We start from the raw sequence: 24,889 nt of genomic DNA, 5'->3' as shown, positions 1-24,889 counted from the left end.
TGTTAAAGGGGTAGGAACCAGAAAAGGTACATCTTATGCAACACTGTTATTTGTAGATTACTTGTTGCTACTAGGTGGCATCTGAGTTTTAGAAATAGCTTAGTTATACAAGTCTGTTCTCTGAAATAGGATTTTATTGGTTGGCCAAAAAGTTTGTTTGGGTTTTCCAGTGACGTCTTTTTTTTTTTTTATGTTTTTTAAATGATTTTATTTATGGTTATGCAGGGTCTTCATGCGGCGGGGGCTTTTCTCTAGCTGTGGCGAGCAGGGGCTGCTCTTTAGGGGGGTGTGGGCTTCTCACCGCGGTGGCTCCTCTCGGGGAGCACAGGCTCTGGTGCCCACAGACCTCAGTACTGCGGCTCCCGGGCTCGAGAGCCCCGGCCCAGTGGCTGTTGATGCATGGGCTCAGCTGCTCTGCCATGTGCGGTCTTCCCAGACCAGGGGTGAAAAGCTTTGGGGTCTCTAGCGAGCGCCTGCCCCTCCCTCAGTTGTGTCTGACTCTTTGCCTGCCAGGCTCCTCTGTCCATAGGATTTCCCAGGCAAGATTACTGGAGTGGGTTGCCATTTCCTTCTCCATTTCAGTGACATCTTAAGGAAAAACCAAATGAACTTTTTGGCCAGTGCAATATTTGCAGAGCTAATTCTCAGTTATTCATGAATATGGAAGGTCAAAAAGTGGATTAATAAAATCCAGATCACTCCACTTCACTTTTTATGAGAGTAGGCTATTTAGTAGCTTACTTGCCTGATCTGAGCTTGATTCTCTATTTTATATTCATTCAGTGGAGGTATTAAGATGGTGGATGTAGAGAAAAGGAATAGGGGCTCCCACAAATTATGTAAGCCATTTTTGATGCTATGTACAGGTTTCTGAGTGAGAGATAACTTAATAGTTACTGTATATTTTTAGTGAGCCTTTAAAATAGAAAAGGCTATGATGAAAACCATTATCTTGAATTATGTCATAATTATGTAGACACACGTAACTTAGGTTGTTTGGTTTTGTTTTTCAATTTCAGACAATGCTGATGTTGCTTTAGTAAATTTTTATGCTGATTGGTAAGTAATACCTTGTTTTGGCGGGGAGGGGTACATCATTAAGGGTTTTGGGATTATTTTGTTTTTTGCTTTTAACTTTCTAGAGGTGATTTTTCTTTGCTAGAAAAGAGTAAGTAGGGAAGCCTGTTTCTTCTGTAAGACAATATTCCATAAACAAAATTAATAATTCAGGTTCATTCATTCATAGATGAAGCAACTTAATTTGGTGAGCATTTGTTTTAAGAGAGACAATATACTGATTCCATCATCCCACATTTTAAAATAAAAGAGGTTACAGAATAGCTCAGATTTCTGTCTTACTCAGTCTGTCTGTCTCTGTTTGTCTCTCCATCTGGCACTCACACATGCATACACACATGTACATACTGCAGTTGTCTGTTTTTCCTTACTGAGGAAGTAGGGCAGTGTTTGGAGGTGAGGATGTGGTATGGCAGATTTAGAAGGAAAAATAATGTTGATATTTTGTAATACATACCATCTACTACTACTTCTAGGAAGCCTTTACTCCTTTCCCTGTCTGAATCGGATTCTGTCTTGTGTGTTCATATAGTTTCCTATGTCCCACATTCTTTTCTTACTACACTGTTTTGTCTTCAGTCTCTGTGTTCCAGCAAATCAATTTTGAGGGCAGAGATAAAGTTTTTCTTAGTGTTCCCAGCATTGAGACAAGGGCACAGTATATTGTAGATGTTAAAGAATGTGGCATGGGGATAGGAAGAGGGGTACTTCAGCTGGAGAGAAGTTTGAAACAACTCACATCATCCTTACTCCTAGACAGTCTATATCTTATATGACCCTTTTGGGCTTAGCACCTAGCAGGTGCCTCTACCCCTACATCAGGCCACACATAGTCCTGCAGCTTACCTAGATATCTATTAACAGTCTTAGCTTATTTCCTCTGCTTCTGGTCTTATATGTCTCCATTCTTTTTGCTACAAAGTAAGCCAGAGTAGTCTTTCCTAAAGTGAAAATTAGATTAGTTTACACCTCATCTTAAAAACCTTAAATGTTTTCCATTACTTTTAGTTGAGTCCCTTACCTTGGCCTGGAAGGCCCCTGGTGGCCCTGTTCCTTCCTACCTCTGCTGCTGTATCTCTTGCCTCTCTCCATTCCCACATTCTGTTCTGTTATGTTTCTGTAATACTCTGTATCCGTTCATCACTGACCTTTAGTCATGGTATTTCTCTGTCTGAATGAATCTCTCTTCTCTCACCCACTTGTTTACTTCATTAAGTCTGAACCATCCTTCAAGTCTTAGATTAGACGCCACTTTCTCCAGGCCACCTTCCTACATCATGCCCCTACCCCTACTCTCAAGTACAGTTAGAAACCCTTTCTATATCTGCTCATAACCCTGCATACTTAGCCAGTCATAACACTTGTATGCCATGGTTTAGTTGGTACCTCCCTCCTCTATCATTAACTTTGTACCATATCTATCTTTTTTTCAACATGAATCACCAAGCACTTTGCATGACAGTTGGCAGATAAGTGCATAGTAAATATTTACTGGATCAACAATGTATAGTATCTGTATTTAAAGAACTTCAGTAGAATGTTGAACCTATACAGAAAAAATTCCATTTATAAAATGTACAACAGAAGATAGTTTCCGAAGTAAATTAGGGTTGTCCAGATGTAACATTCGGAGAAGGCGATGGCACCCCACTCCAGTACTCTTGCCTGGAAAATCCCATGGGCGGAGGAGCCTGGTAGGCTGCAGTCCATGGGGTCGCTATGAGTCAGACACGACTGAATGACTTCGCTTTCACTTTTCACTTTCATGCATTGGAGAAGGAAATGGCAACCCACTCCAGCGTTCTTGCCTGGAGAATACCAGGGATGGTGGAGCCTGGTGGGCTGTTGTCTATGGGGTTGCACAGAGTCGAACACTACTGAAGTGACTTAGCAGCAGCAGCAGCAGCATATGTAACATTAACCACAGAATGTGGTAGAAAATTATTGAATTCAGTCCACTTTAAAAGTAAACAGATTCATACTTTTCCCATACTTACCTGACTAGATTGTGGCAGAGTTGAAACTGTTGGGTTGGCCCAAAAGTTCATTTGGGTTTTTCCATAAGATGTTGCAGAAAACCCAAATGAACTTTTTGGCCAACCCAGTAGAATGCAGTTACCTTGATGGAGGGGTTTTGTGTGTTGTAAGAAAGAGAAATAGAACATGCCACCAACCTTGTTGTGAAAAAGCAGATTAGAAATGTGGACTAACTACAGTTATTTGAGAAGCCTATTCCCAAAGAATACTTGGAGTTGCACATAAGTTAATGCTGTTTTATTCAATGGAAAAAAACGTGGATAACTTGACATAGGACTTAGACTTACACTGTGTGGCCTCAAAGTCAGGATTCTGAGTTCCCTCTGGGAGTTGTGGATCTGGCACAGCTTAAGGAAGAATTCTCTAACAGAGTTGCCTAAAAATATACCTGAAAGGACAGTAAACCACAGTAGAACTTAATAATGCTGTTATGTGCCAGGTTCCTTACATATATTGTTTTTAATGCTCAGAACTACTCTCCAGGTAGGTATTATAATTTCCATTTTAGATTGAGGAAATTGAGGCTCAGAGAGGTCGTTCGGCTAGTAAGTGGTGGAACTGAGATTTAACCTCAAGTATGTCTGACTTTGAAGCTTATTTTTTTCCCACTAGGTTATACTAGTAAGTGTCCTTAAATTATCCCCTCAAAGACTTTTGCCTCATTTGGTTGATTTGTAAAGGGTTGATTTCAAGTACTAGATACGGAGATTGGATTCAGATGACTCTTCAGTTCAGTTCAGTCACTCAGTCGTGTCCAACTCTGCGACCCCATGAACTGCAGCAAGCCAGGCCTCCCTGTCCATCACCAACTCCCAGAGTTCACTCAAACTCATGTCCATTGAATCGGTGATGCCATCCAGCCATCTCATCCTCTGTCGTCCCCTTCTGCTCCTGCCCCCAATCCCTCCCAGCATCAGAGTCTTTTCCAGTGAGTCAACTCTTCGCATGAGGTGGCCAAAGTATTGGCGTTTCAGCTTTACCATCAGTCCTTCCAAGGAACATCCAGGACTGATCTCCTTTAGAATGGATTGGTTGGATCTCCTTGCAGTCCCAGGGACTCTGAAGAGTCTTCTCCAACACCACAGTTCCAAGGCCCTGTTAATAGATCTGTTTGCTTTGGTTGTGTCACTTTTGTAAATGTAACTTTATATTGCAATTGAAGTTTTATTTTATCTTCCCCTTTCACCTTTTGGTATTATAACTGATCCTGTTTTAATAGGATAAGTGCTATAAGTGCTTATTGAGCAGCAAACTGGATAATCCAGAAAGGAGCCCTTAATATCTCTCTTTTCTTGCCCTTAAATCAGGATTCTTTACTAAGCCATATCCTAATTTCTTCAAGAAATCATCATGCAATCCTTACCCCTTGCCTCCCTGGCCCTCTAGAACCCAGAAACCTGTGACCCTAGCCTGTCCAGTTCCTCCATCCTACCAATTTATTCATTTAACAGAAATCTACTGAAATGCTTATTAGAATATGTAGTCTCAGAATAAGACACGGTCCCTGATGTCTGCAGACCCCATCCACCTATCCCAGATGGGAGAGATTTAAGAATGCTAGAAGAGAAAAGAGCCACTTGAAAGCGAGAGATTGAAGACACAGATTGTGTCTCCTTGGTATTTTCTATGACATCTCATTAGGAAGTCAGGTGAGTGGGCTAGAAGAGTTACATACAAAGAGAAATAGGGAGGAAGTATATAAAGTTTGTATCCTGTCATAGACTTTATATTTTTCTTAAATTATAATTAATATGTATGACCTAATTGCGCTTCCCTGGCTCAGACAGTAAAGAATCTGCTTGCAATGCAAGAGATGTGGGTTCGATCCCTGGTTTGAGAAGATCCCCTGGAGAAAGGAGTGGTTACTCCAGTATTCTTGCCTGGAGAATTCCATGGACAGAGGAGCCCGGGGGGCTATAGTTCATGGGGTCGCAAAGAGGCAGACACGACTGAGTGACTAAAACTTTCTTTCTTTGACCTAATTACATGTGGATTAGAGTTCACAGGCTTCATTTAGGTACATTTCTTGATGGAAAAGGGCTCTGGAAACAATAGTAGGAATTATAGTTGTGTTCTTGTTGTTGTTGTTAATAAACACTCAATACCTTTTTCATATGAAAATAACCATTCTAGCCCAGCTGCTTGTGTGCTGATTCTGATTCTTCTCTTTCTCATCAGGTGCCTTTAATGACTCAGAGGATACATTTGTGAAGTAGTTGGCTTGATCAAGGGGCAGTCGGAATTAGAAGTCTTATGTTTCTAAAATATTGTGGGGTTTATGGCCCCTTTTAAAAGTAAAGGCAGAGCAAAAAGCTACAGACAGAGGACACATGGACAGGAAGTCTCCTTTGAGAATTAAAAAAGTTTGCTCCTGAACTTAGTATGTTTAATAGCTTATACATACAAAAGCCTATTTGAACGAGAGGTAAATTTTGAGAGGAAACAGTTCAGTCTACACCATATGCCATTTTCATATTAACCTGCCTATGAGATTTGATTGAACTTGTCAGGTGAATCAGTCTAATATTTGCAATAAACTTATCATTTTAAAGACTTTGTAGTCTAAAAATACGTTCATTATTCGGAGAAGCTAATTTCGTTTATAAATGCCTGAGACTCAGTAATTACAGATCCAAGTAGATACATTTTAGAGGACTTATCTCACACTTGTTTCATTGCCTCTGTGAGAGATCCATCTTTAAATTATTTGTACAGTCTGAAACGGAATAGTCTTTGAATTTCAAATTGTTTTCATCTCCAGTGAATGACATCAGGAATCCTGAATTAACAGTGTGATTGTTAATTCTGTTTATTGTACATATAGTAAATACTAAATATAAACAGATAACAACAAAAATAAAATTTTATTGCTTCTACTTTTCAGTTTTAATTGGTATCCTTTTCTGTGCATAGGTGTCGTTTCAGCCAGATGTTGCACCCAATTTTTGAGGAAGCTTCCAATGTCATTAAGGAAGAATACCCAAATGCAAATCAAGTAGTCTTTGCCAGAGTTGACTGTGATCAGCACTGTAAGTACCTCATAGGAAGTCTGGAAGAAACTGTCCTGTCCCCACCTCTCCTACACACACACACACACACATACCCACACACTTTTTTTTAATGCTCTGTTTTAAGTAGAGAACAAGACAAAAATGCTCTTGACTTTGGTTAAAATATTAATATTTAATCTTTATGTATGGATACTTACAATACAACTTTCCATTTTGCCTGTGTGAAGGATTAAAAAAAAAAACTTTTTTTTCATTAAACTATAGTAGGGCAAGCATGCAGGTAGTAAATCATTGTGGTTTTCTACCAAAGCAAATACCAAAATCAATAAATAAAATTGATATATAGGCTTAGGAAAGAAAATGATTTCTGTTAGTTTTAGAATCATGCAAAAATACCATTTGTAGTCATTTCAAATAAAACAGTCTCAGATTTTTGTGTGGTTTCTCTTATATAAAAGATTCTACTAGGATGTCTTAAACTATCTTTGAGGTATAATTTGCTCTAGTTACTGATTAATTTTGAGAAACTTAGGTTAGTCCTACTTAGAACCCAACCTCTTGGACTTCATTTGTCTCACTGGTGCTTTCTTTGTAAAATCCTTATAATTTTCTGTATACATGACAGATTTCTCCAGTGTGAGCCAGGGTGCTTACTTGGAGGTTTCTTCCTGAGTGCTTCTGTTATCCCTGAATGTAACTCTCTCAGAGTGCCAAAGTCATTGCGCTTTGTAGTTCTGCTTCATTGTGTCTTGGCTGTCTCACCAACTGTAATGTCAGTTCTTCAAAGGCAGGAACTATTAGCTTTGTTTTTAAATCTCCCTTTTGTTAATAAGTGGAGACCAAATTAATTCTTTGAATCTCAAGCATCTGAGTGTTTCTGGGTGACAAAGATAGCTCATTAAAAAAAGTATTGAGTTATTGGTAAGTTGGCCTGAATTACAGAACATTCCTATTCTGCAGATTTCCTGTCCTTTACATTTCACCTGACAAGACTGTGTGTGTGTGTGTCCGTGCACATGTTTGTATACACTAACTTTTCACTTTGCTGATGAGAAAATGGAAATAAAAAAGTGACTTAACCAGTGTCATATAGCTTACTGTTTAGTCAGGGCAGAATTCAAATCCAGATCTCCTGACCAAATGCCTTCCCAGACCCATTTACTTCTTTTCCATTCAGTTCAACAAATGGTTTGGGGATTTTCTGGTAAAGCCCTGTGCTAGGCAGAAACAGCTGACAGCAAAGTATTTCCAAATCTCCTAAACCATGCCCCACATATCTGTCTGCTGAGGTTCATAACTATATAAGAGGAAGGGAGCAAGAAAAGGTTGTGAGTGCAACCATGGCCTGCATTCCCACCCTGCTTTTTGGATCTTTCCTCCCACCTTTCCCTGACAGAGAACATGAGGTTTTTGGTGTGGGCTCTCATTTCAAAATTTTCTATTCTTAATGTATTTAATTAGAACAGACAACAGTCCCTACTTTGACTGAATTTGGATTATAAGATCTGAAATTCTGCTCTCAAGCTTACAGTTATTAGAAAAATTAACTTATTTAACAATATATATCATTAATTCTAACAGATTAGTGAACATAAATAAATCTAACATCATTGCTAGTAATCTTTTTATGGGAGTAAATAGCCATAATTAAGATTTTTTTTTTTAATTCACTAGAGACATCTACAGAATTAGTTTCTTACTAGTGAAAGTTATATCTGAGACACTGTGTGTTTTATTTAAGTATTTTTTTTCCCTTCTGTGTAATTCTTCCCCCTTTTTTGGCTGCGCTGGGTCTTCATTGCTTTACATGGGCTTTCTCTAGTTGGAGTAGGCGGAGGGGTACTCTTCGTTGCAGTTTGCAGGCTTCTCGTCGCAATCGTTTCTGTTGCTGAACACAGTCTAGGTGCCTGGGCTTCAGTAGCTGCAGCATGTGGGCTCAGTGGTTGCAGCTTGTGGGCCTCAGTAGTTGTAGTATGTAGGCTGTAGGGCGCATGGGCTTCAATATTTGCAGCACACAAGCTTGGGCTCAGTAGTTGCAGCTCACAGGCTTTGTTGCTCCACAGCATTTAGAATCTTCCCAGACCAGAAAACAAACCTGTGTCCTCTGCAATGGCAGGTGGATTCTTATCCACTCTGTCACCAGGGAAGCCCAATTCTTCCCTTTTTAAAGTGACACCATGAAATCCTTATTAATGATTTGTTCATATTTTCCACTCTGTCTTTAGGGATTGTACAATAGGCTGTACTTTGGGTAATCCCTCACTTAATAGTTGAATTGCAGAAGTTTTCATCTGGAAGGACCTTAAGAGTCCTGTAGTATGGAGAAAAATGCCTGTTAGGGTTTGCCTTTTTTTTTTTAAGATTTATTGAAGTATAATTGACATATAGTAAACTGCACAAGCTTAAATTATAACAATTTAATATTTTGACACATGTACAGCTGTGAAACTATGATCATAGTCAAGATATCAACATATCTGTCATCCCTCAAATTTTGCTTATGCTCCTTTGTGGTGTGTCTCTCCCGTCCATCCTCAGGTGACCATGGAACTGCCAACGTTTGGATTTGCAATAATTTCTTTGGTGTTATATCCAAGAAATTATTGCAAATCCAATGTCGTGAATCTTTTCTCCTATATTTTCTTTTTAGAGTGTTATCATTTAGATGGTAAGTTTAGGTTTTTACCCATTTTGAATTTTGTGTATGGTTCAAGGTAAGGATCCAGTTTCATTCTTTTGCAAGTGGACATTCAGCTTTTCTAACACCATTTGTTGATGAGACTGTCTTTTCTCTGTTGAATGATCTTGACACCCTTGTCAAAAATCTTTTGAGCATATATATGAGGGTTTATTTTTGGATAATCTGTTGTGTTCCATTGGTCAATATGTCTGTGTTTATGCTAGTATCACACTTTTTTTTTTTAATTATTGTAGCCTTGTAATGAGTTTTGAAGTTAGGAAGTATGAGATCTCAAGTTTTCTTTGAGAGTATCTTCTGAAAGACATCTAATTCTGTCCTTTTCAAAAATGGACTATACTTTTTAATTCTCTAATAAATCTTTGCCTCACCCATGATCACAAAGATTTTCTGCTATTTTTTCTTTCATAAATTTTATGTATGAAGTGTACATTTAAGTCTGTGATGCATTTAGACTTAATTTTTATTTGTGGCACAATATTTGGATTAGAGTGCCTTTTTTTTTTAAATAGTTGCCAAGTTGTTCTGACATTATTTGTTGAAAAGACAATCCTTTCTTCACTAACCTTTGCATCTTTGTCAGAATCATCTGACCATATATATATGGATCTATTTCTCGTCTCTGTTCTGTACTGGATATATTTGTCTGTTTATATTAATATCAGTACCTCACTTTCTAGATTACTTTAGATTTGTTCAGTTCAGTTCAGTTCAGTCGCTCAGTCGTGTCCGACTCTTTGCGACCCCATGAATCGCAGCACGCCAGGCCTCCATGTCCATCACCAACTCCCGGAGTTCACTCAGACTCGCGTCCATCAAGTCAGTGATGCCATCCAGCCATCTCATCCTCTGTCGTCCCCTTCTCCTCCTGCCCCCAATCCCTCCCAGCATCAGAGTCTTTTCCAGTGATTCAACTCTTAGATTTGTAGTAAGTCTCAAAGCAAGTAGTTTAAATCTTCTAAGTTTGTCGTTTTTTTCACAGTGGTTAGGTTACTCTAGTTGCTTTGGATTTCTGTAAGACTTATAGAATCAGCTTGTTAATTTCTAGCCATAGGGTGTGGTTGCGGGAGGATGGCTGGGGTTCTAACTGGGATGGCTTTGAACCCTTAGACCACTTTGTGGAGAACTGTCATTTTGACATTATTGACTCTTTTAATCCATGAATACTGTATGTCTTCCCATTTATTTAGGTCTTTTCTGCTTCTCTTAGCAGTATTTTGCAGTTTTCAGCAATGTTTTAGTTTACATGTCTTTCACATCTCTGTCAGATTTATCAATAGGTATTTATTTTTTGATGCTGTTGTAAATGATACTTTTCAAATAACCTTTTTATTTTTGGAGCAAATGTAGAGATATATTGTAGAAAAATTCTGAAGATAATACAGTGACCTTCCTTCTACCCCCTAACCTAGTTTATCCTAATATTGATTGACATTTTACCTTTCCATGGTACATTTGTCAAAACTAAAATTTTAATTTCTGATGTTTATTGCTGGTATATAAAATACAATTGATTTTTGTATAATGATCTTGTATACTGGTACTTATTAGTTCTAATAAGTCTTATGTAGATCCCTTACTTAGACAGTTATGCTGTATGCAAATAAAAAGTTTTACTTCTTACAGTCTTTGCTTCCTTACAGTAGTTTTTCCAGCCAAGTGTACCTACTTGGTGCTTTAGGATTTGTGTCTGTCAGACAGAAGTTTGATATAAAGTTTCCTATCAAAACCAGAAGGTGACCTCAGAATCAAAATACCATCCTGTCCACATAGGTTTTCTTATTAATCACCTGTCTGGTACTGTGGCAACCTACTCTGTCTTACCTTCTGATACTTAAGTCTGTCTTGCTTCTGACTCAGTGTGTCACCCAGAACTTCCATTCAAAATAATAGTGTTATTTCTTGGAAAAAGATCTTGGAAAAAAATTCTAGTCAGGTTGTTGGGAAAAACCTACTGGAGTTAGGCATGCTTTTTGTGTGTATTATTTCAGTTATCTTCGCCACAGCCCCTTGAGTTAGATAGTGTTATTTACTTATTCAGCATTTTTTTTAATATGCCTGCTCTTTGTAGTGCAGTGTGGGAAGTTTTTGAGATACAGCAATGAGCCAGATAAACCCAGAAAGGCAAGGGCAGTACACACACAATTGCTCATCAGGATAACTGTTTTGAAGGGAAGGGTTTTAGGTACTATGAGATAATAAGTCCAACTTAATCTAAGGGTATACAGAGGTCCCCTTGGAGAATAAGGAAAAGTAGGAGTTTTTAAGGGAAATAGAGGAAGAAGAGTGTTTCAGACAGGAGGAGCAGTGAATGTGAAGTTTCTGAGGTGGTGATGAACGTTGGACTTCCAGAGAGCTGGAGTATATTATTGCTTTATAGATAAAGACACTGAAAGACTTAAGAGAGAGTAAGTGATTTATCGAGGTTACATGGTATATGGAGGGAGCCAGACTGTCCCCAGGAGTATACAGCTTTTATCAGGTAACTATGATTTTGAAAATCAAAGTAAAGTAATTTAAATTGAGGTTTCTCAAAGAAACTGAGAATTCACCCAGTTCCTGTATTAAAATGACTTAAAATGTTTGGTATGAATAATGCAATGGTCTGTTTAAATTATCTATACTGGGTCAGTGTATACATAAAAATGTATTTACTTACATATGATATTGTTTCTATTATTGTTTCTGTACTATGTGGCCCAACCCTCTACTAAGGTAGAAGCCTTTGTCCTAGTACCAGTGGCCTGCTACCTACTAAGTCATATATAGTTGGGCAAGTTATCTTTTTTTAAAAAAATCACTGAACTTGATTCAGGAGCCACCATAAAAAGTATGTGTAGGGGTGAGGAGGGGTGGGTGTGGTTAAATGTTAAATTCAGGTGAGGGCATACAGGTACTCACTATATTACTTTCTCATCTTTTTTATAAGCTTGAAAATTTTCAAGATAGAAAGCTGTTATAAAAAGTCACTGAACTATAATTTGTCTAGTTTAGAAAAGAGAGAGGAGAGCCTTGTTCATTTAGACTTTTTGAGAAAATATAGGTAAAAACAGCTTGAAATGTGCACTCTACAGGTGTTCTGTGATACTGCTGTTAATTGTAATTTCTGTTTGTTTTCACTGTGATAAGTAATTTTCAACATGATGATTGAATTTAAAAAGGATGTCCTTGAATAGACGTTTACTGGCATTTCGAGGAATACTTAGAGCCACTTGATGGCTTTTGGAATCCGAGCCCAAGTTCTCTTAGTGGCTGTCTCTTTCTCAGTGAAAACCTCCTGTGTGCAGGGATGGTAGTTGAAGGCATTTTGTGGGTCATGAACTGTCTTCTCTCATAAGCTGCCTTCTCTTGGACAGTAGCATCTCTGCATTACCACCAGGTACAGTGGAAGGTGGATGTGCCCTTTGTCTTCCATTACCAAGTAGAACTTATGTGGACTTCCCTGGCATTCCCATGGTTAAGACTCTGCACTTCCGATACAGAGAGTGCAGGTTCAGTCCCTGATTAGGGAACCAAGATCACATGTGCTGTGTGGCCAAAAAAAAAAAAAGAAATTTATGCCAGTAACACAAAAATGGCTTAATGTTAGGAAATACAATAAATCCCATCAAGATCTAAAATGAGGCAAGCCAGCTTATCCTATCAGTAAACACTGAAAGACTTAATAAAACTCAAGATAGATTATTGGAAGAAATTAATGTGGCAAAATAGATGAGCCACACTTTGCTTGCATTGAATTTTTAAAATCTTTAGTGACTGTGTATTGCTCCCTAATATTTTTCCAAGCTTAAATTGAGGTGTGGCATGTCAGAATTTACCTATTTATCTTAGCCACAAATCTTGTATATTGTCTTGCATTTGGGAATTTCTGCCAGTGTGGTGTTACGTATGTTTTCTTTATCAGCCTTGCTTAAGAACTGAGAACAGGAGGATACCAATAAGTTAAGAAACAAGCAACATAATTATATAATAATACAAAAAGGTAATGGCACTAATTTTCATAAAATATGCCAAGTGAGTATTTTCAAAGTAGTCCCTGTGGGAGGCAGTGCACATACTCATTCCTTAGAACCTGGTGGACGTTCTTAGTTTGGAGTTGTCCTCTACTTCAGTTTACTAGTTGATCAGGAAAACCCATCTCAGGGCATAATTATAGGTCTGCTGCCCACATTTCTTTCTATGTCTTTTCCACCTAGCAGCATCCCATGGAGTGCTTTCTCTCTTACCTTTATCTCACCTCTGTATGCCCTTTTAGGACTTTATTTGAAGGTTGAAAGGTTCAGGTAAATAGGTTGAGAACCTGGAGCTAGAGGAGAGAAGGCAAGAGTGCTGCAGCAGGCTAATTTCACTCCATCAGCCCTTTGGTTTCTGTGTATAAGCTGGAGGCAGCAGCTTTGATTTCCCTTCCCCACTCTACTTTCTTCCTGCAAAAGGCTGGAAACTGTTAGAGAATTTTAAACTCAGAGTGATGCTGGGGTGACATCAGGAAGCTTCCAACCTTGTTTAAGCTTAGCTATATTTTTTTTGAAATCCCAGTGTAAAGCTTGTAGCTTGAAAAACCCTCATCTAGTGGTAGAATTTAGTTCGGTTAGGAGCCCCTAACTTCTCCATTTGTTTTATTTAAGTAGAAGAGAAGTAGAGGAAAAGAAAAAGGAAAAGTCAGGGCAGTTAAAGAGAGATGTAAGATACAGATAGAAAAACAATCTTCCCACAACCCAGAGGGCATTTATGTCCTGTGATGGCCACTATGTCCTCGCTCATCTTGCAGAGGACTGGGAGACTGGGCTCATATTTGTCACAGATCTGACAATTGCCTATTAATTTCACCCATCTGGGGGCCCCATAAAAGGAATTGCTGCATCTCTGGTGAAGATATATTTATTATTGACTTATTCGAGGATTTCTTTTATACTGATCTTGAAAATCCAGACTGGTACATCTTTTTGTTACCTGTATTATATATGAAGAGTTTTACGAATTTCATTTAGGGTTCTAGTCTGGGGACTTCCCTGGTCATCTAGTTGCAAAGATTCTGAGCTCCCAATGCAGAGGTCCCAGGTTCAATCCCTGGTCAGGGAACTAAATCCCACATGCCACAACTAAAGGTTCCACATGCTGCAACGAAGACCGAAGATCCCAGGCTGCAACTAAGACCTGGCACAGCCAAATGAATCAATAAATGTTAGGAAAAAAAAGATTCTAGTGTGTGGAAACAGTTAGAAATAGTAGTAGCAACAGTAGTAATATTAATGACAACAATGATAGTGGTAAAGTGGAAGCTCTGTAAGAGCAAAGATCTTGTCTTTTTACCCCTCTGTGTCTTGCACTGGATTGACACCTAGCACACAGCCAGTGTTTATTTATAGCTGTTGAATAGATGGATGATAAATAATAGCCAGCATTTATGAACTGTTCCTTTGTAGGTACTTTGTTAAATCCTTCAAATAGGTTCTCTCATTACCTCTCAACAATATGATAATTTTTTTTTGCTGTATTTTATCAAGTTTACTTGTCGCTGATTATAAGCACACTTCTATCTGTAACTGGAAAGAAAACAACCAGAAAAACAAAACAGAACTACAGCACAGTGTTTTCTTATCACTTGGGATTTTTATGTCCATCCTAAGAGCTATTTAGAATTCCTTACAGATTTGTCGCACCGGTTATTTATGCACCTGAAAAGGGAAACAGATTCATTCAAGAAATCCTGAACCAGTTTCACATTCAGAATCTGACTCCTGTGCAGTCACTTTCCAATTCTGTCATTGATTCTTGTGTTTTTCCACACAATGTCGACTCCTGTGCCATTTTGAGTGTTTCTAGGATTTTCTTCCAATCTGTTAATACCCCGTTCTATAAGTACTGATGCTGGCACTTTACTGTTTGACTAACCTCAGAGTTATATATTTTTTTCTCAATTAAAACATGTCACTGCTAGTTAAGCAACTGTTATTCAAATGCAGCAATATATAACCAACATGTTAATAGTGATTTTCCCCAGTGGTAGCTGGATTACAAAATGTTCTCATGTCCTTTTGTTTGTAATTGTCTGTCTTCCAAAATTTGTACATATGTGCATGATTAAAACTTGCCTGTTCTTCACTTACAGATCATGATATCACTTGGTCTCATCTTATTCAACCTCTTTTGGGGAGTTTGGGGATAAAATTAACCACTTTCCTTGGTGGTCATGCTGCCTTAAGATGTAGGAAGTTCATTCATCTGCCCCTGGTGGGACCAGGTTCTCTGCTGACCTCCAGTGGCTATAGGCTGTATGGCACTGAGCAAGAGATGGGTCAGTAGCTTAGTCGTATCTGACTCTGCTACCCCATGGACTATATAACTCACCAGGCTCCTTTGCCCATGGGATTCTCCAAGCAAGAATAGTGGAGTGGGTTGCCATTTCCTTCTCCAAGCAAGAGATAGTCTTGTTGAATGTATTATTTGCTGGTCAGTGCAGAACATTCAGATTTCCACTAGCACTTTTGGGAAAGTACTTTGTAATTGTTCTTGAAGTAGGCAGCACTTTCTCCCAAATACCAGTGTCACTGTCACCTGTCTGCCTTCCAGTGCAACTTGAACCTTCCACATAAGAAACTGAGAAGTTTTTTTAAGAGCTATAAACAAGTGAGACATTAAGAATGGGAAAATAATTATAGACAACAATATTAACGTCAAACTTGCTAAGAGACTGGATCTTAATTATTCCCACGACAAAAAAGGAATCATAATTATGTAAATTTAGGAATATTAGCTAACACTATAGTGAGGAGGATCATGCTGTAATATTGCAGTATAGAAATGAATCAAGTCAACATGACATATTTCAGTTCTGAAAAAAAGATATACAGTGAAGAATTCATGTGCATAAAATAGAACTTGTATGAGCAGGTTTAGTCCGAATCCCGAGTAAGCTTATAGGGTTAGTTTCTGATTTTTACATTTAGGGTTTTATTTTATTGTTGTGGTTTGGTTTTGTTTTGGATTTTTTTTACCACGTTGTGGGAGGGCGTAGTTTGGGAATAGAAAAACACATAGGTAGCAGTGTTCCTTATCCTGGAACTAGAACAGTAAGACCTGTCTATTGAAATCTTCTGCCTCTTTTACTCTCTGACATGGATAATCATAGCAGGCAGGGACATTGCTCAGACCAGAGCAAGGGGCACTTCCCTTTTTGGAACCTTGCTGGGCATGAGGATGGCAGGCTGGCAGGCAGAACACATCAAGGAGCAGTAAGTGACCACTGAAGCAGAAGTATGTGCTAATTTCCAATCAGCATGCTGTTAACCTTCTTAAATTTATACTTCCTTTGCCATCCATTTTAACATTTGATCCATCCAGTTAATAATAATTTTTTAAAAAACCCTCCATTTATTATACCCCTTAAGTCATTCTTCATTGTACTGTCAAATGTCACCTTGTAATTATCCTAAGTCACTTTTGACCAAAGCTTGTAAAAAGTCACCTTTATGTCTGAGATTATTGATCAGTGCAATTTTAAGCTTATTACTTCCTAGTAATTAAACGCTACCTCATTATGTTGTATACCTGCTGCCATGATGTTGTTTGAGAATTAAGCAAGTATCTATCCCTCTAAATAGTCTTTAAGTGTTATTTAATCTATTTTTTAATCTGTAACTAGGATTTTAAGGCAGCAGTTCTAAAGGTTGTGCTGTTTAAGTTGGTAAACAGACTCATTGCGGCTGGGTTTGCTGTAGTGGCTTCCTTACTAGTCTTCCTGGTGCTCTACACTGGCAGGTGAATATTTTCGAAGCCCGGCTCTGCTGCTCAGGGACTGCTTATCACAAGTAGGATAAAATTCAAATTCCATTAATTTAGCACTTAATATTTTCTGGAGTCCATCTCTAGCCTTATTTATTTTACTTCTAGTATATGCGTATTTGCTATCAGAACTCTCTTTTCCCATTATACCCACTAATTCACCAAGTTAAGGAAGTTGAAAGCATTCTATTGTCTCAAGCAGTGCCTCTTGCTATCCCTTTTCATACTGATCCTTAGGCCACAAATAGAAAATGGATGTTTTGTATTAGACTAGTTCATTTCTTTCTGAATCTATCTCATATCCTTTCTGCCAAATCCTTTGGGGATTTAATTTCTTGGCACATTAGACTTAACATTGAATGTGCACCTCAATTGAACCTAGTAGGATATATTTTCCCTTCCTACGATTTGGTATTATTAAAAAATTTTTTTTGTTATTGCTCTTTTGCTGATAGGATGGTCAAAATGTGTTCTGTGATAGTTTTAATTTGTTACTTCTTGATTACAACTGAGCATATTTTTATTGGTCATTCTTTATGAAAGGTTTCTTTCATAAATTGATATCTTAGCCCACTTATCTTTTTTAATGGTCTTTTAGTTACTGCTCTTTATATATTATGAATATGAATAATTTGTTTCATAAAATTACTTGGGAAATGTCCCCTTTTTTTCTTTTTTCTCTAGAATGGTTGTATAAATGGCATTATCGTGTCCTTAAATGTTTGGTAGAATTTCCCCCAACATATCCATTTTAGTGTTATAATTTCATTCTAAGTATAGCTTAGGCTGCATGCTGGAAGTTCTCATATGTATTTTCATTATCATTCATTTCAAAATATTTTCCAGTTTCCCTTTGTAATTTCATCTTTAATCCATGGCATATAGAAGTTACTTTATTCTCATTATGAGTTGAATCATTTGAAAGCTGTTGAGACGTTTTCTGTGATTCATGCAGTTTAGTTCATTTCAGTTCAGTCGCTCAGTAGTGTTTGACTCTTTATGACCCCATGAATTGCAGCACACCAGGCCTCCCTGTCCATCACCAACTCCTGGAGTCCACCCAACCCATGTCCATTGAGTCGGTGATGCCATTCAACCATCTCATCCTCTGTCGTCCCCTTCTCCTCCTGCCTTCAATCTTTCCCAGCGTCAGGGTCTTTTCCAATGAGTCAGCTCTTTGCATCAGGTGGCCAAAGTATTGGAATTTCAGCTTCAATATCAGTCCTTCCAATGAACACCCAGGACTGATCTCCTTTAGGATGGACTGCTGGATCGGCTTGCAGTTCAAGGGACTTGCAAGAGTCTTCTCCAGCACCACACTTCAAAAGCATCAAGTCTTCGGCACTCAGCTTTCTTTATAATCCACTCTCACATCCATACATGACCACTGGGAAAACCATAGCCTTGACTAGACGGACCTTTGTTGGCAAAGTAATGTCTCTGCTTTTTAATATGCTGTCTAGGTTGGTCATAACTTTCCTTCCAAGGAGTAAGCGCCTTTTAATTTCATGGCAGCAGTTGCCATCTGCAATGATTTTGGAGCCCAGAAAAATAAAGTCTGCTACTGTTTCCACTGTTTCCCCATCTATTTCCCATGAAGTGATGGGATCAGATGCCATGATCTTCATTTTCTGAATGTTGAGCTTTAAGCCAACTTTTTCACTCTCCTCTTTCACTTTCATCAAGAGGCTCTTTAGTTCTTTGCTTTCTGCCATAACCATGGTGTCATCTGTGTATCTAAGGTTATTGATATTTCTCCTGACAAACTTGATTCCAGCTTGTGCTTCCTCCAGCCCAGCATTTCTCATGATGTACTCTGCATATAAGTTAAATAAGTAGGGTGACACTATACAGCCTTGACATACTCCTTTTCCTATTTGGAACTGGTCTGTTGTTCCATGTCCAGTTTGAACTGTTGCTTCCCGACCTGCATACAAGTTTCTCAAGAGGCAGGTCAGGTGGTCTGGTATTCCCATCTCTGTCAGAATTTTCCACAGTTAATTGTGATCCACACAGTCAAAGGCTTTTGCATAGTCAATAAAGCAGAAGTAGATGTTTTTCTGGAACTCTCTTGCTTTTTTGATGAACCAGTGGATGTTGGCAATTTGATCTCTGGTTCCTCTGCCTTTTCTAAAACCAGCTTGAACATATGGAAGTTCACGGTTCACGTACTGTTGAAGCCTGGCTTGGAGAATTTTGAGCATTACTTTACTAGCGTGTGAGATGAGTGCAGTTGTGCAGTAGTTTGAGCATTCTTTGGTATTGGAATGAAAACTGACCTTTTCCAGTCCTGTGGCCACTGCTGAGTTTCCAAATTTGCTGGCATATTGAGTGCAGCACTTTCACAGCATCATCTTTCAGGATTTGAAACAGCTCAACTGGAATTCCATCACCTCCACTAGCTTTGTTCATAGTGATGCTTTCTAAGGCCCACTTGACTTCACATTCCAGGGATGTCTGGCTCTAGGTGAGTGATCACACCGTCGTGATTATCTGGGTCATGATTTTTTTGTACAGTTCTTCTGTGTATTCTTGCCACCTCTTCTTAATATCTTTTGCTTCTGTTAGGTCCATACTATTTCCATCCTTTATCGAGCCCATCTTTGCATGAAAGGTCTCCTTGGTATCTCTAATTTTCTTGAAGAGATCTCTAGTCTTTCCGATTCTGTTGTTTTCCTCTATTTCTTTGCATTGATCGCTGAAGAAGGCTTTCTTATCTCTCCTTGCTATTCTTTGGAACTCTGCGTTCAGATGCTTATATCTTTCCTTTTCTCCTTTGCTTTTCGCCTCTCTTCTTTACACAGCTATTTGTAAGGCCTCCTCAGACAGCCATTTTGCTTTTTTGCATTTCTTTTCCATGGGGATGGTCTTGATCCCTGTCTCCTATACAATGTCACAAACCTCTGTCATAGTTCATCAGGCACTCTATCTATCAGATCCTAGTCCCTTAAATCTATTTCTCACTTCTACTATATAATCATAAGGGATTTGATTTAGGTCATACCTGAATGGTCTAGCGGTTTTCCCTACTTTCTTCAATTTAAGTCTGAATTTGGCAATAAGGAGTTCATGATCTGAGCCACAGTCAGCTCCCAGTCTTCTTTTTGATGACTATATAGAGCTTCTCCATCTTTGGCTGTAAAGAATATAATCAGTCTGATTTTGGTGTTGACCATCTGGTGATGTCCATGTGTAGAGTCTTCTCTTGTGTTGTTGGAAGAGGGTGTTTGCTATGACCAGTGTGTTCTCTTGGCAAAACTCTTGTTAGTCTTTGCCCTGCTTCATTCCGCATTCCAAGGCCAAATTTGCCTGTTTCTCCAGGTGTTTCTTGACTTCCTACTTTTGCATTCCAGTCCCCTATAATGAAAAGGACATCTTTTTTGGGTGTTAGTTCTGAAAGGCCTTATAGGTCTTCATAGAACCGTTCAACTTCAGCTTCTTCAGCATTACTGGTTGGGGCATAGACTTGGATTACTGTGATACTGAATGGTTTTCCTTGGAAATGAACAAAGATCATTCTGTCATTTTTGAGATTGCATCCAAGTACTGCATTTCAGACTCATTTTTGACCATGGTGGCTACTCCATTTCTTCTAAGGGATTTCTGCCTGCAGTAGTAGATATAATGGTCATCTGAGTTAAATTCACTCATTCCAGTCCATTTTAGTTCGTTGATTCCTAGAATTCCTAGACGTTCACTCTTGCCATCTCCTGTTTGACCACTTCCAATTTGCCTTGATTCACAGACGTAACATTCCAGGTTCCTATGCAGTATTGCTCTTTACAGCATCAGACCTTGCTTCTATCACCAGTCACATCCACAACTGGGTATTGTTTTTGCTTTGGCTCCATCCCTTCATTCTTTCTGGAATTATTTCTCCACTGATCTCCAGTAGCATATTGGGCACCTACTGACCTGGGGAGTTTGTCTTTCAGTATCCTACCTTTTTGCATTTTCATACCGTTCATGGGGTTCTCAAGGCAAGAATACTGAAACGGTTTGCCATTCCCTTCTCCAGTGGACCACATTCTGCCAGACCTCTCCGCCATGACCCGTCTGTCTTGGGTGGCCCCACATGGCATGGCTTAGTTTCATTGAATTAGACAAGACTGTGGTCTTTGTGATTAGATTGACTAGTTTTCCGTGATTATGTGTACAGTGTGTCTGCCCTCTGATGCCCTCTCACAACACCTACTGTCTTACTTGAGTTTCTGTTACCTTGGACGTGGGGTATCTCTTCACGGCTGCTCCAGCAAAGCGCAGCCGCTGCTCCTTACCTTGGACGAGAGGTATCTCCTCACGGCCACCCCTCCTGACCTTGAACGCGGAGTAGCTCCTCTCGGCCCTTGAGATTTCTTTTGATTAGTATTACACAGTATATATTTCCCTGTCCTTTTAATTTCAAGGTTTTTGCATCCTTAGGTTTAGATATGTATTTTGTAAGTAGTGTATAGTTAGACTTTACTATTGTATCTTTGCCAAAAATCAGTTCTACATGGGTATGTGGGTCTGATTCTGGACTCTATTCCATTGGTCTGTTTGTCTATCTTTATGTCAGTATCACAATGTCTAAATTACTGGAGGCCTACATTAAGTGTTAAAATCCACTAGTGTAGGTCCTCTAATTTTGATTTTTGGGTATACTAATCTGTGATTTTTAAAATAATATTTGGGTATTATAAGAAATGCCCAAATATTATCTGGCTTGGATATAAGGGTAATGGTGGAAAGTAATTGGAAAGTAATTACTCCAAGTAATCATAATTGGAAAGTAATCTCTTTAGTTTTGGGGAAAAGTTTTTGTGGAAGTGGAATTATTTCTTCCTTAAATATTTGGTAGAATTAGCCAATGAAGCTTTCAGTGGAAAGTGCTTAGAAATACGTTTTTTTGAAAGAGAAAAAACACATGCTGAATTTTTGGTAGTGATTTCAACTCCAACTAAATAATACAGGGTTTTTATTTAATTTCCTCAATTTTATATTTGTATCTTATTCTGAAAATCTTGATTTTTAATAGCATTAGCATGATTACTCATGGCTTTATCTATAATGTGTGTGTGTTTAGTTCAAAATAATAATTAGAGTATTCAATATCTTTAATCTAATTTTGTTTTACTATTAAATATTTTCTTTATCCCAAATCAAAACTGTAAACCACAGTAAAGTCAGGAGCTATAAATTCCATTCCTGACCTCACCTTGCATTTTCATCCTTTGATGTTTTTTGGAGGGAGTGAGGGGGTAAGGGGGCAAAGATACATATATATACATAGTCCTACTTATTTTCTAAGTTTCGTTTATATTTCTTTCATCTCTGCACCTGGCTTTTTTCACTGAACAGTGTATCTTAGTGAGTGTTCCTCAGAAGCACAAAGGAATCTTTTTCATTCTTTTATATAACAGCCTAGTACTTTGTTGTGTAGGTGTACCATACTTTAATTAACCAGTGTCCTACTGATGGATATTCAGGAAAAATAGTAACTTTTAAAAAGATGTTTCTACAGTCCAGTCCACTGCATTGTAGCATTGACTAGTAGAACTATTTAGCCTAATTTTAACAGCATTTTTACTAAAAACTCGTTCATGTATATATTATTGCAAAAATTCATTTTATAGTATGCTAGGTTTACTGTGTGGCATGATGAGGACTGAATGAGTTTTTTAGTTAGGAAAGGTAAAGTTCTGTACTTTTTATTATTTCTTTGAGCTGGTTTTCATGTATTAGGGTAAGCATAAGACTTTGTAGCCCTTTCCTTATAGCAAGTGCTTCTGTTTTTCTTGAAAGACTTCTTGCTTATACAAAAACTCTCACCCCTCATCTAGGTGAGTGATGGTATGATCACTCACCTAGAGCCAGACATCCTGGAATGCAAAGTCAAATAGGCCTTAGGAAGCATCACTACAAACAAAGCTAGTGGAGGTGATGGAATTCCAGTTGAGCTATTTCAAGTCCTAAAAGATGATGCTATGAAAGTGACACACTCAATATGCCAGCAAATTTGGAAAACTCAGCAGTGGCCACAGGACTGGAAAAGGTCAGTTTTCATTCCAATCCCAAAGAAGGCAATGCCAAAGAATGCTCAAACTACCACACAATTGCACTCATCTCACATGCTAGCAAAGTTAATGCTCAAAATTCTCCAAGCCAGGCTTCAACAGTATATGAACCATGAATTTCCAGATGTTCAAGCTGGATTTAGAAAAGGCAGAGGAACCAGAGATCAAATTGCCAACATCCATTGGATCATGAAAAAAGCAAGAGAGTTCCAGAAAAAACCTACTTTTGCTTTATTGACTATGCCAAAGCCTTTGACTTTGTGGATCACAACAAACTGTAGAAATTCTGAAAGAGATGGGAATACCAGACCATCTGACCTGTCTCCTGAGAAATCTGTATGCAAGTCAAGAAGCAACAGTTAGATCTGGACATGGAACAACAGACTGGTTCCAAATTGGGAAAGGAATACATCAAGGCTGTATATTGTCACCTTGCTTATTTAACTTATATGCAGCGTATATCATGTGAAATGCCAGGCTGGATGAAGCACAAGCTGGAATTAAGATTGCCAGGAGATATATCAATAACCTCAGATATGTAGATGACACCACCATTATGGCAGAAAGCAAAGAAGAACTAAAGAGCCTCTTGATGAAAGTGAAAGAGGAATGTGGAAAAGTTGGCTTAAAGCTCAACATTCAGGAAACTTAAGTTCATGGCATCCGGTTCCATCACTTAATGGCAAATAGATGTGGAAACAATGGGAACAGTGACAGAAAACAGTTATTTTTTGGTGCTCCAAAATCACTGCAGATGGTGAATGCAGCCATGAAATTAAAAGATGCTTGCTCCTTGTAAGAAAAGCTATGACCATTCTAGACAGCATAATATTAAAAAGCAGAAACATTACTTTGCCAACAAAGGTCCATTTAGTCAGAGCTATGGTTTTTCCTTTAGTCATGTATGGATGTGAGAGTTGGACCATAAACAAAGCTGAGCACTGAAGAATTGATGCTTTTGAACTGTGGTGGTAGAGAAGACTCTTGAGAGTCCCTTGGACTGCAAGAAGATCAAGTCAGTCAATCCTAAATGAAATCCGTCGTTAATATTCATTGAAAGGACTGATGCTGAAGGTGAAACTGCAATTCTTTGGCCACCTGATGCAAGAACTGACTCATTAGAAAAGACCCTGATGCTGGGAAAGATGGAAGCCAGGAGAAGAAGGGGACAAAAGAGAATATAGATGGTTGGATGGCATCACTGACTCCATGGACATGCGTTTCAGCAAGCTCTGGGAGTTGCTGATGGACAGGGAAGCCTGGTGTGTTGCAGTCCATGGGGGTTGCAGAGTTGGACTTGACTGAACAACTAAATTGAAGATTACCCCTTAATTTATAGTACCAATTTAGTCTAATTAATTCCTTGCTCAGGTAATAAAACCCACCATTTTTATAACACCTTAAAGACATGTTTTCTCATTAATTTATCAGGTTGATAAAGGGCTTATGGCTGATATATCCTGTAGTATTCTGCTTCAGAAAGTATTGACTCCTAAGCCAAACAGATTAATGTCTAGTGAATACATGCATATTAAGATATCTTAATATTATTTCAAATTTCTGTGATTTGGTGAATAAAATATTCTCCTCAGTCTCATATGACCAGTGGTTCTATTTGCTCATATTTGTCTTCTATTTAAAGAATTATATTAATAATAAGTGAAAGCCGCTCAGTCATGTCCGACTCTGCGAGAATTCTCTAGGCCAGAACACTGGAGTGGGTAAGCTGTTCCCTTCTTCAGGGGATCTTCCCAATCCAGGGATTGAACCCAGGTGTCCCGCATTGCAGGCAGATTTTTTACCAGCTGAGCCACAAGGGAAGCCCATGTTAATAATAGTCAAGCATATTTACTCCTTTATAAATCCTCCATGGAGGTTAACAAAGAGTTATATGATCTTAATTACATCATCTTTTCTCCAAACCTACTTCTGAGAACCCATATTCCATCCTTAACTTCTAATACACCATTTTAGCATTCTTTGATCTTAGGGAATAAATGCAACCTTGAGTTACCAAAATAGTGTATTTTTACCTCTTCCAAGGCATTGCAAAGACATTAGAATGCTTACAGACAGTCATTAACCTTCTGCTTACTTCCCTTCCCCCAGTTTATATGTTGTTGTTTTTATTTTATGTATTTTGTGTCAAACCCCACAAGGCATAGTTGTTGTTTTGTATAGTCAGTGGTCATTTTAATTTTTAAAAAATTTTATGGCGGTATAGTTGA

The 24,889-nt window shown here is 38.4% G+C and overlaps 1 protein-coding gene across 2 annotated transcripts in view; it reads left to right on the top strand.

Annotated features, from left to right (window-relative positions):
• Positions 1-24,889, top strand: part of ERP44 (endoplasmic reticulum protein 44) — an 88,250-nt gene that overhangs the window by 39,838 nt on the left and 23,523 nt on the right. Inside the window, exons 3-4 of one of the 2 annotated variants that reach the window (XM_052645073.1) lie at positions 1,020-1,059; positions 6,028-6,143. In XM_052645073.1, the coding sequence (XP_052501033.1) occupies positions 1,020-1,059; positions 6,028-6,143 (156 nt within the window). The remainder of the gene's footprint in view (positions 1-1,019; positions 1,060-6,027; positions 6,144-24,889) is intronic. The other variant, XM_052645074.1, reaches the window with a different exon arrangement.

This window comes from Budorcas taxicolor, chromosome 8, assembly GCF_023091745.1.
Source record: "Budorcas taxicolor isolate Tak-1 chromosome 8, Takin1.1, whole genome shotgun sequence".
In the NCBI taxonomy this organism is placed as follows: Eukaryota; Metazoa; Chordata; class Mammalia; order Artiodactyla; family Bovidae; genus Budorcas; species Budorcas taxicolor.
Note: the sequence above shows the minus strand (reverse complement) of the source record. Positions and strands in the feature narration are given on the sequence as shown.